Raw genomic sequence first — 11,894 nt, forward strand, 5'->3', positions numbered from 1 at the left:
TCATTCAACTCTTCTAATCTCAACTTGGCCTTGTCGCAGCCCGCCATTGAGGAGATGGACACCTCCCCTTCACCACCTACTGCTGATGTCAGCCCGACCCCTCCTGCTCACCAGGTCATCCGCTCAGCGAACAGCAACATGGAAGAAAACACCATCACCAACATTTGTGCCTCCAACATCATCCTGGACGTTCCCGAGATGACCACACGCTCCCGCACAGGAGCAAACAAAGTTCCCACCCCCATTGCGGCCGCACCCCCTCCAGCTCAGACCATCACTAAGCTCATCATCCCGAAGCACCTCCTTCAGGGAGGGGGGCAGGTGGTGACCGTGTTGCCAGGCGGCGGCATCAGAGCCTTGCAACCCACCCTCGTGGTTGCAGGCGCTTCACGTCAGCCACCTCCACTGCAGCAGATGCAGAACGCGCCTCCTCCGCCGCGGCTCCAGCAGATGGCCCCGACACCCCCGCCTTTACAGGCCAAACCCCGCGAGGGGAGCACTCTGTCAGGCCTCCCCATGTCTGTCACTGCCACACCTCCACCGCCACTCCAGATCAAAATAGTTCCCGCCTCCATTCAGGGTCAAGACGCCCTGCCCGTCATCGTCTCCAATACAGCCAACGCATCATCCACTGCCAATTCGTCCGCATCTATTGTTTCTGTGCAAGTTACTACAGGGAATCCAGACGAGGATGTTGTCACTGAAGTGATTCCTTCTGAGGAGGTAAATGATCCCGTTTATTATTCTACAGTGACTGACCAGCCTGATAGTTACACAGATAAAGTCTTAAAAATTAACGTTTTTAAAGATTTGTTCCCGAAATTGTAATTCTTAAACATGCAGCTTCAAAACGACAACATGCTGCCGTGAGGTGGAAGGCCTTATAAACAATCAGAGTGTTTTGGCCACTTTCATGAGGAGCTTTACACAATCTGATGGCGTATTGAGACCAAACATTGTGATTAATATTATTATTAATATTGATAATATTTGGATTCTTTCTGAAATGTTTTGCCCCGGATTCCTTCCTACAAGATGGGTGAATGACAGATTAAATGATCAAGGTTTGATTCTTAAATCAAACTCTGTAAGAATCAGAAATCAGTGAGGAAGTCCCTTTAAATGGAGCAAAACACTAACGGCCAATCAACAAATGCACCAAAACAAATTCTGACTGATTGCGGCTCACTGTGAAGCAGCCTACTTCAAACTACCAAATCCAACACACACAAACCAAACACATGTTGCTCTGTGACCTCGTTCCAAGGCCTCACCATCTGTTTCTATTGAGCCCCGTATCCACGTCTGAAGCCTCAAAACACACACCGGATCCATGCACTCATAACACACACTGTGACTTCCACTGAAAATGTGAAAAAGAAAACAGTGAATGTTTTTCCTGCTCTGGCCTTAATACATTACCTCCTTCAGATGATGGTTCCTTTGTAAAGTACAGCTCCTTCCATGCAAATAGACTCAAGATGAGCTGTTTGATACATGATGAAGTTATAACCAGTTTTTATTTCCAAACAAAGAAAGCCCTCAATATGAGTCTTTCGTCTCGTTCTAGTTTCATATTTGCACTTTTAAGTGTGTCGTAGGAATGAAGAGAATGATGCTGGTGTCGTATTATCACCATTGATGCACTGACTTTCTGAACGTTGCTCCTCTTGCAGCATGACATGGACAGGAATGGCCACAGTGGTGTCTCTACGAGGAAGAGTATGTGTCTGAGGGCCGGCTGCAACAACCCGGCGGTGGAGAGTGAAGACTGGGACCGAGAATACTGCAGCAACGAGTGTGTGGCCAGTCACTGCAGGTCTGTACACATGCGGAATAGTCCTTTCTATAGAAAATGTTAGAGGAAATTCTTGATCATGATTTGTCTTGTTCTTTTTTTAGTGATGTTTTTAAGGCCTGGTGCTCCATCAGGAATCAGAACATGGCGACGGTGAAGTAAAAGGCCCCTGCAGCTGATCCACTCATCAGGATTTCTAAATACCACCAGCTTTGATTGCTACTGTAGAAAGACGGTGTTGTAAAGTTTCTCGGTTCTGAACAATAAACTCTTGGTTTGACAGTTTTTCCCCCAGACAAAAAAAAACCACAACAAAAACTGTAAATGTTACTAAGACTGCACAAAGCACAGCAAATCTACATGAAGCTGGTAGCGTGTGTATAATTGTGTAGCGTCATGTTTTAGTATATGAGCATTTAGACACACGTCAAGGGACTGACAGGCAGCTAGATGAGTGTGAAACAAGGTCCTGACAAATACATTTTCTCCAGTTAAGAATTATTTATTTTTTAATATTGGATAAAAAAAGCCTAAAAGGAACAAAGATTAATATCTGAACTTTTGTTTTGTTACAATAGAAAGTATTGCACAGTACTCGCTGTATTTGTACATGATGCTTTCATAGTCATGCTTTATTTTTCAGTTGATCACAACTTATAACAATCTGCTTCTGGTTTGATTTAGAAAAGTTTGTATCACGACTCAATGCTGCCAGTTTCGAGGCCTTCTCAGCTCATTATTGCCTTCATGTTTTGTAAAACATTTGATTCAGATGAGTTCAAATGTCATGTTTTCCTAATAAATTGACAAACGTTAACTTTGTCTTTTTTCTCTTTTGAATTGGAAGGAAAGGCGTCTCTCCTGAGGAAAAGGGAATTTCTTTAGAAACGAGCTCTTCCTAATAACATTACATTGGCCTCCATTAAACACCCCTTCACTGTTTTAGCACCTATTATCACTGAGTATTTACAAAACAATGAAGATTTGATTTTTCTCAGGATGACAAAGATTTACTGACTTCAGGAAAGATGAATGCAGAAGGCAGACTGAAAACTGCTCAAAGATTAAAGATATTTAGGCTTTTGATCCCTGATTTTCTTATCAAAAACAAACACTGAACAGTTCTGATGAGCTCAGTAAGTAAGATCCATAATATACTTTGAACTTCAGTGCAAGTTGTTAAATGTCAATTCATGAGACAGATATCCATGAGTCATGTTTTGGCTTGAGTGCTTTAATATATCAAACAGATTTGATGTAGTATTTGCTGAATACGCTACGATCAATCAAGCAGTTCTGACAATAGAGGCTCTACTGTGTGCGTCTCCGACGTGAACTCCCACATTCAAACACACAGGCTGCGTCAGCTCGGCCTTGAACTCGTGCAACTGTGTCACGGTGAAATCCACGGCACTAAATACGATGCGGCCTTCCTCAAAGTTAACTACCACTGCTATTCGGCTGCTGTTCAGAGTTGCAGCCAGAAGAGTTTGTGTTTTATTGTGGTAGGCAGACAGGCTGCCTTTGCCGTTGTGTTTTAGGCTCCAGGACTCCGAGTTGGTTCCACAGGTGCTGCTGTCCTTGCCCTTTCCCTGGACGCTCTTGGAGAAGACGGAGATGTCCCAGCGGCCCTCAGCTTCCACCTCCCAGACATGGGCGCCAGAGGAGAAGCACTGTGAGGAGAGGACCTGTCGGGCATCATCAGTGCACCTCTTACTCTGGAGATAATCCTGCTTGGGTTCCACGCTCTCTGTTTGGAGGTCAGCGGAGACCCCGAGAGAACAACGGGTTGTATCCAAGTCCAACGGCACGGTTCCTGAAAAGATCAATGACCATTTATAGGTGGTTGCTACTCGCATTTATAATGTATTTAACAAAGACTCTGGTGCCATTTTGTACCTTGATCCTCTTCTGGTAGGTTGTGCAGTTGCTTCAACAGGTGTTCTGAATAAGAGTTTAAAAAAAGAAGAAGACGTTTATACTTTTGAATGACAAAGAAACTGCAGATTTACAAACATTTCCTCTTTCCACCTGGAGATTACATACTAGCACCAGGCCAGTGTTCACAAACTTTGCTAAAAGTACTAACCATTCTTCCTTAAATCAATCAGAATACCTATTGAAGTACTTTGCCGAAGTAAAAGTAATAAGATTCAGATTCTAAACTGTACTGAACCACTAAAGTCAAAACTAAAATGGAATTTTTAACTTCATTGATGAGAAGATGCCTTGTAAGGCATCTTGAACCTTTTTTTGGTAGTGGTTGTATTCTGCACTTACGTGACTATTATTATTGTTGTTACACTATATCCACATGGATACACCAGAATGATCATTAGTAATGAATTAGATCATGAAATGACTTGTATCACAGTTTCAAGCAAGAAATTTAATTAATTTCTAAATGAAAAAAATGTAATAATGCCCCCTCATTTTAAATTTTTTATTTTTTTTTAATAAGAAGGGCCTTTAAATCAGATGTTTTTACTGTCAGCATGCAAACAGGAAGCAGCAGAGATTAGAAGCCCACCTTCTTACCTTTGGCAGGAGGATAAAAAGGAGATCTGTCGTTCTGCTGTTTCTTCAGTGCTTCTGTTAGCGTCTGGTTTTCCACCGAGAAATTGTAGGCTGGTTAGAAACAACAAGGCAAAGGTCAGTGGGTTATGCACACTGCTTTTAAAAACAACAAATCACAGTGAACAAATTGTCCTACCGTAGTATATAACGATGAACCAAAGAAAGAGCAGGACCACCGTGACGCCATTGAGGCGCGAGTCGGCTGGGTTCATCCTTAGTTTCTGCATTCAGGGAAAAAACATATTAAACCTTGAAAGCTGTTAAATCAAACTGTTAACCTATCACAAGAGTGAGGACTTAGGAAGCAAGGCTCACGTCATGCTGAATGTCATCTTGCAGTTTTCTTAAGGACGCTGTGAAATCTGTAACTTGTCCGTGCAGCATTTCAAAGTGCTGGTCCATATATTCCTTTTGAAAAACACACACAAAATACCACTTTACATTCCTGGATAGTATCCTCGTTTTGTCTGAAGTAGACTGTGAAGGAGAGAACATGAATGTGTGAATCACTAGCTTTTTGCACTACAGCAGTGTCAAACATCTGGGTCCACTGTGGGGGGGGGGGGGGGGGGGGGGGTCTTCTTATCGTAACAGTAAGTAAACATCTCTGCTTTTTTTTTTTTTTTTTTTAGTTCATATTTCGATCTCGGCTCAGTTTTATTCAGCTTACAGTGAGCTGCCTCCGCAGGACGGTGGAGGCGTCGGCGGCCGCGTTGAGCTGTTTGCTCTCCAGGGCACAGATGTTACAGACGTAGCGTCTTGAGGAGGTGCAGTAGTATCTCAGCACCTGGTCCTCGTGCTGCCGGCACCTCCTCTCTGTGAGGTCACCGAGAGGCTTGACTAAAGGATGCCCCGTAAACACCGGCAGCTCGAGGTGGTCCTTCACATGCTCTTTGCACAGCGACACCTCGCACTTCAGACACGTTTTACTGGCCAGTGTGACTCCGTCCGGGCAGTAGTCACAGTACACACTCCTCCTCTGGTTTTCCTGCACAGAAAAATCACACACAGAGGATGGATTTGATCTGTAATTAAGCATTCGTCTATAGTCTCATCCGCAGTAAATCCAAGTTAAGGCTGTTTGGTGGAGTCGAGAGCAAACAGCAGATACCTAAAAGGAAAAATTTACCCCTCGACAGGTCGAGTGAGAGACAGACAGGCGTAATCTATCATTGATGAGTCACCCAAGGATGATCAAAGTTTGGTACAATGAGGCCCAACTCACAGAGTTTGAATTACATTGCACCCCTGGTCTTCTAACAGTCTTTCCACACTTAATGTCACACCATGTGGCAATTTATGGTTGAAAGTTGGATATATATCTATATATAGATATATATATTAGGTTTTTGATATGAAATCTTCATACATATGCTGTTTTCTCACAAACCCTTTTTCTTAATTCGAATCTATTTCAATGTACTACAAATTCAGTGATGCAGATTGTTGGATTCTGTACTTGTTTCTATAAGTCGTGTTCTTTCCCCCCCTCACAAAAAGTTAACAATCAAAAAACAAAAAGCTTGAAAACAGCAGAAAGGCAGAAACGCACATAGATACTCATTGGCATTCTCACTGTAAAGCACACAAGAAGATATGTGAGATATGAACAGTGTTATTTGGAGGACCTTGGTCTTGTGGTTCAGCCTGAAGTCCTCCGCGATGCTGCTCAGCGTGTAGCTCCGCTGCAGACCTACCAACCGCCCGAAGTCCGTCCGGCAGTCGGGGCAGCGCAGCGGGGCCTCGGAGGAGTGATCCAGCAGCTTTTCCACGCAGCTCATACACATGCTGTGTCCACAGGGCAGCTGGCGAGGATCCGTGAGGATGTCGTGGCACACGGGGCACCTGAGCATTTCTTCTAGCCAGGTGGTCTCCTCCTCCATTCTGGGGTCCCTCGGTCAGTCTCCAGCCGCGCAGCGGACACTTCATATAAGTGAACACTTCTTCAACAACTCATGCGTTCCGGCACAAGACTGTCGGTGTGGAAATAGCATATATAGTTCACTATAAAAACTAAAAGTGATTAAGAGGATTGATCGTTTTCTTCCTCACTTTACGCTGCCAGAAGTGAAACTAAAATTGTACTTCCGGGTGGGCGGGGCTTAGGAGGGCTCGCGTTAAACATTATTTTCAAATCTACCGAATAAAAATCGGTGTTTGTCTCATCAAGGCAGCAGATTCATGTTATCCTGGCCTCCGGGGGAACAACAGGGATCTCGAAAATAAGTCAAATGGCTCAAAGCAGTAACGAGATATGAATGTTGACTAAATGTTCCACTTAACATATTTGCAAATTCAGAAAACTGTGTGAAATTAGATGAAATGTGTGATGAATGTATAATATACTTAAACAGCTTAATCATAATCGTCTTCTGAGTATTTTACTGTCTGCTGATCAACTGGGATATTTACACAGAACTATTTTCACGGTTTACAGGGAATGATCCAAGAAAGATAAAAAAAAAAAAAAAAAAAAAAAAGATTAAAAAAATACCCTAAGTAACAGTTTTTTGAGCCAAAATACTTTGTGGATGCCAGAGGTCAGAGGAGATTGAACAGACTGGCTCGAGATGGTAGAAAAGCCACAGTAACTAAAAGAGCCACTTGTTACGACCAAGATATACAGAAGAAAATCCCTGACTGCACAATGATATGTCAGACTGATGGGCTCCAGCAGCAGAAGAGTACAATCCTGTCATCTGTCAACAGTAAAGCCGGAGCTGCAATTCACACAGGCTCACCAAAATCAGACAATAGAAGATTGGATGAGTAAGTTGGGAGGATGAGAATTTAGCCTCAACATGAAAGCCTGGATTCATCCTGTATTGGACACTGCTAGACACTATTTGGGGGGATGTCTGTGATTTGATCACGTTTGTTGTTGCAAAAGCCTGTCAACAGTTATCGAATGTTTTGTCCCAATACATACTTACAAATATATATACATAATCCAAAAATGTAGGGTTGTAGCTGATGTCAATGCGTGAACGGTTTAAATCCGGTGGCTCTAGACTGAGAAGCAGAAACAGCAGAACGTTTATTCTAATATATACTCAGATATTGTAATGTTTGCTACTCACATACATAATTTGACAATTTTGAAAGTGAAAGAATGTCGAGATTAAACTGAAAGGAAAATAAACTAACTAATTCGCACTTGTTTTTCTTAATACATCTTATTGTAAAATATATAACTTATTACCGTTTAATGAGTCCTTTATGAACACCCTTAACTTTGGTCAGGTTGGGTAGTTAATCCACACGTACTTTCAAGAGTCAAATGTTTTTAATACAACCGTTGAAAATGGAATTTACAGTATAAAAGAGTAAAAACGTACATAACTGTTTATCTCATGTAAACTTGTCAGTGTAGAAACTCTTTGCACATTCAGTTTATGGAGAGCAATGTCTCCAGACATTCACCAGTCATACCAAGAATAGAACTCTTGCTCATGGGCAACATGTAGGTAAAAAAACAAGCCTTACATTGCTGGTTTTACATCACGACAACCTAAAAGCAGCATAGATACCTGACCAACTCTGCAAGATCTCTGCAGACAGATAACAGTGGTTTTCAGAAAGTCCAGTGCAAGAAAGCAGCGTCAACTGTTTCAGTCCCAATACTGGTCCACAAAGATGAAATGGTACAAATGTAGACATAAAAGAAAAAACATATGATACATGAGCACTTTAATACAAGGTCAACAGCCTCCCTATCATTACAAAACTAATTTGATATGGCTTTAGATATATTTTAAAAAAAGGAAAAAAACAAATAGAGTGTCTTTATAGCTTCACTTGTTTAACTCTTGGCTTTGAAAACCTTCTGCATGACAGTTGAATGCAAGAGTGATTCAGTGTTTTTAATATGAGGTAGACAGAGGTACATTCTTTGAAACTTAGACACTGGTTTTTAACTTTGGCATCCCAGCAATCGTCCGGAATGAAGGAATAAAAGCGTCACACTGACTCAGATTATGTGTCTCCAGATTCCTCATGATCCTGAAGTTCTTGCCACACACGGAGCAGTTGAAGGGCTTTTCTCCCGTGTGAAACCGCAGATGCGCCTTCAGATTGTCTCGCAGACGGAAGCTTTTGCCGCACTGTGAGCAGGTGTGTGGCCTTTCCCCCGTGTGGAACCTCAAGTGGCGGCGGAGGCTTTTTCTCAGGGCGAAGGTCTTGGAGCACACTTTACAGGAGTACGGCTTTTCTCCACTGTGAAAGCGCTGATGTCTACGAAGGACCTTCCTCCGCTTGAACGTTTTCCCACAGACGCTGCAGGCGTGTCCATCACGGGAGTGGGTAACGCCCTCTACGAGACGCCATAATCCATTTCCACAGTTTGTGTAACAGCAGAGACGATGACCCGTGTGAGGGCCCTGATGGATGCGGAGGTCTCTGGGTATCTGCAAACCCCTTTTCTGGTAAACAGTGTGAGCTTCAGCAGCTTCGCTCTGACTCCGTGCGACTGACTTCGGCCTGGACAGGACGACATCGACCAGCGGTACTGTACAGGGAACCCCCAGCTTTGTGTCATAAGAGGGGGGTTCCACTTTGATCTGAAGGTGATTCTTCTGATGCTGCTCCCACGCTCTCCGTGCAGGAGTCGCAGCTCCATCTGCCGGGGATGGACTGTACGCAGCACCCTTGGCGGTGCTGGCACAGGCTTGTTCAGGCTCGGTCTTAACCCGTTTCTCTGAACCGTCATGCGTGTGCTCAGGAGAGTCCAGCTTAAGGATCGACGGGCAAACAAAGGTAACCTCCCCCTCACATTTGGGCTGATTCATATCTGGCTGGACCACAAGAGTCTCCTGTTCGTCTGGTGGGTTCAGTTGAGGTTCACACGCCGTCTCTGTTTTGGGTTGTTTATCCGCTGCAAAAGACGAAACAATACAGGTCATCACTCTGCAGTCACTGTTTTACAGAAAATCTCAAACTGGTAGATGTGGAGAGCTGAGCTTTGCTCACTCTGAAGAATTATTCTAGGAAGCTTCCATTGCAATTCATTTAATGATTCACAACTGAGACTCGTGATATGGTGAAAAATACTGTTAAAACTGACCTTTTACATAAAAGTAACAATAACTGCCATCAGAGAGAATCTGGAACAGATGTTAGACCTTTCTATGGTGTATAGGTGTGAGTAAATATTAGATTACAACAAATTTCAAACAATACAGAGAAACAATTAAAGTATCACGGACATGAAATAAATGAATTTAAAATAAATTGATGATAATTCCCAGTAACTTTTGAAGTCAGTTGTCTAGTAAGGTACAAAAAGCAAAAAAACACTAGTCTTTAGGAATCAGACAGAAAGGCTCCTGACTGGCCAATGATCTCAAAATTCACAGAGGTGTAAAATCAGATTACACCAGATTAGATTGCAACAAAATCTCAAAGTTCATTGACAGTCCATAATGTAATTATTAGGACCTTAAAATCCACCCTCAAACATATTGGAATATAATGCCAACAAGAATGATTGCATCATGCTGTTTAATACTGTTTGAGTCCTCTGAGCTGAGTTTTGTTTAGTCTGAAGACGTTAATCTGTAAATGTTGTTTTCATAGTCATTGGAAAGTTGAGCTTCTACCAGAATGCATGAAGACAGCAGACTTGTGATAACACAATATCTTTTTTATTATGAGAGGATGAAATTATAAAACAAACTCCTAAATAACCAGATTCCTGCCAACTCAAACAAACAAAACTGAAACACAGGGTTACGGTGAAATGCAGCATCAGACTGTTTGACCTGGACTACAATGTGCAAATTCCACGGTTTTATCGTTCGAAGGCTCCTGCTCCGTAGAATAGACATACAGGACCTCTTGATTTGATGCAGCCTGATGCAAATCTTAAATAGTAACTTCTTCTAGATTGTACAATCTTGTCCAAACGATCTGCGTGTGATTCAGCTCTTACCATGTAAATCAACTTCTGATTGAGTGTCAATGTCAGACTCCATGTCAAGGATTCTGAATTCTACCATATCCAGAGTCTCTGCCACAATCTGAAGAGAACAGAAAGGATTTTATTGTCTGCAGAGGCTTTGGGGGGGCGGGGGGCAGACACCATGGCAGTATAAAGTCCCGACAGACCTGTTCCATTGTAGGTAACCAGTGGGGGTCTGCATGCTCATTAACTTCAGCCAGCGAAATTCCTGATGGGGCAGTGTGTCCCTCCAGTGCAACTTGCCTGCAATCTTCCAAACAGGTCGCATCTGAGAGGAGAGGGAGCTCTGTGGGGGGATGGGGGAGGGTTTCAAAACAAGTCGCGCATGCATTCCTGAATGCTGAACTCCCCCCGCAGTGCAAGGGTTAAATAGCCTCCAGCAATTGTTCAGTCAAAAATCCCGAGCGAGAAGTACCTTCACGAATATCATGCATCAAATTAGTGGGGGAAAAAATGTCACGAAACTTGTTGCATACGTCCATGCAACTATGGAGGGAAAGACACAATAAGTGTGAGTCCTGCAGCCATAGCCGTGGACTCGATGAAGAAGCTGCAGCATTTGAAGCAGAAACAACACAAACCTGGAAACGCCACCAGCGGATACATGTCTGCATCCACTTGCACACCGATGCTACGCTTGGTGTCCCCGGGCGACCTGCAGGGCGTCTCGGAGCCTTCTGCCTCCGTGCGGCCTGCAGCTGCAGCCCCGGTCGAGGCTTGGTATCTGCTCTCGAACAGTTTGGTCAACTCCACCGTGGCCGCCTTCACCAGCTCCCCCAGCACCGACTCCACCTGAGCCTGGAGAGTCACGACGCCCGCCGACATGCTGGCTGCTCCCGAAACAAATTTAAATGAAAATGAAACGCACGCTTACTAGAGAACTGGAGGCGCCACAATCTTTATTTACCAACTACAACCACATGGGCAGAGGCTAGAGGATGGGCGCATGCGCGGTGAAGCCACGAGAAGCCTCTTCACCGGGGGGCTTCGAGACGAGAAGCCCGGACAGACACTTCCGGTTTTCTTCCAATGAAGGGTGTATAAAGCCCAAAACCCAGAAACAAACAAACAAACAAAAACCCAACCTCATGTAACTCATAAAAATACCTGAAAGTGGACAACTTATAATCCAGAGGGATTTCTGACAGCATAAGGCTTGGACATTTTTATAAAGCATATATTCAGAGTATTTCTGCAGCAAAACAAAGAAAAACATGACAATTTAACTTTAAAGCTTGTTATTGCGATATCTCACCAGGCTGACTCACTCATAATAAATGTGACCCCTGAATTAAAATGTGTTTGACACCCCTGTTCTGAAGGGTATTTCAACGGTCAGTTTTACCCATAACTTTTTAATGTGACAAAAGTGAACACTACTATGTAATTAATTATCATATTCATCACAAGATATTTTGGAAAAAGTGTAAGACGGAGAAAAATCTCACATATTAGGAGAGGTTAAGTGGCTGCTCTCCCAAACTGCTGCCTGGACAGAAGAAGCTCTCTGTGGTGTTTCTGTAGGAGCTTCGAAGCAGCAGTGAAGGCAAACTGCTTCAG

General features: G+C 43.3%; 3 protein-coding genes across 7 annotated transcripts in view; 1 reads left to right on the forward strand and 2 right to left on the reverse strand.

Annotated features, from left to right (window-relative positions):
• The window catches only part of tox4a (TOX high mobility group box family member 4 a), a 9,816-nt gene extending 7,203 nt beyond the window's left edge, over positions 1-2,613 (forward strand). For all 5 annotated transcript variants that reach the window (XM_080467624.1, XM_080467623.1, XM_080467622.1 and 2 more), the window contains 3 exons: positions 40-723; positions 1,677-1,819; positions 1,903-2,613. In XM_080467624.1, coding sequence (XP_080323750.1) covers positions 40-723; positions 1,677-1,819; positions 1,903-1,960 — 885 coding nt within the window. In that variant the 3' untranslated portion in view covers positions 1,961-2,613. The remainder of the gene's footprint in view (positions 1-39; positions 724-1,676; positions 1,820-1,902) is intronic.
• A 406-nt stretch (positions 2,614-3,019) lies between these two features.
• LOC308112333 (E3 ubiquitin-protein ligase RNF135-like) lies at positions 3,020-6,460 on the reverse strand. Its single transcript, XM_080467783.1, has 7 exons — positions 6,004-6,460; positions 5,046-5,363; positions 4,691-4,783; positions 4,512-4,596; positions 4,337-4,426; positions 3,698-3,742; positions 3,020-3,614 (listed from the first exon to the last, which is right to left on the reverse strand). The coding sequence occupies exons 1-7, from the start codon at positions 6,256-6,258 to the stop codon at positions 3,085-3,087; spliced, it is 1,416 nt and encodes a 471-aa protein (XP_080323909.1). The 5' UTR covers positions 6,259-6,460; the 3' UTR covers positions 3,020-3,084.
• Positions 6,461-7,645: 1,185 nt separating this feature from the next.
• LOC308112326 (uncharacterized protein) lies at positions 7,646-11,265 on the reverse strand. The gene is made up of 4 exons (XM_080467771.1): positions 10,916-11,265; positions 10,481-10,620; positions 10,305-10,392; positions 7,646-9,248 (listed from the first exon to the last, which is right to left on the reverse strand). The coding sequence occupies exons 1-4, from the start codon at positions 11,157-11,159 to the stop codon at positions 8,275-8,277; spliced, it is 1,446 nt and encodes a 481-aa protein (XP_080323897.1). The 5' UTR covers positions 11,160-11,265; the 3' UTR covers positions 7,646-8,274.
• Between the last annotated feature and the right edge of the window lie 629 nt (positions 11,266-11,894).

Source organism: Lipophrys pholis (genome assembly GCF_963383615.2).
Source record: "Lipophrys pholis genome assembly, chromosome: 1".
In the NCBI taxonomy this organism is placed as follows: domain Eukaryota; kingdom Metazoa; phylum Chordata; class Actinopteri; order Blenniiformes; family Blenniidae; genus Lipophrys; species Lipophrys pholis.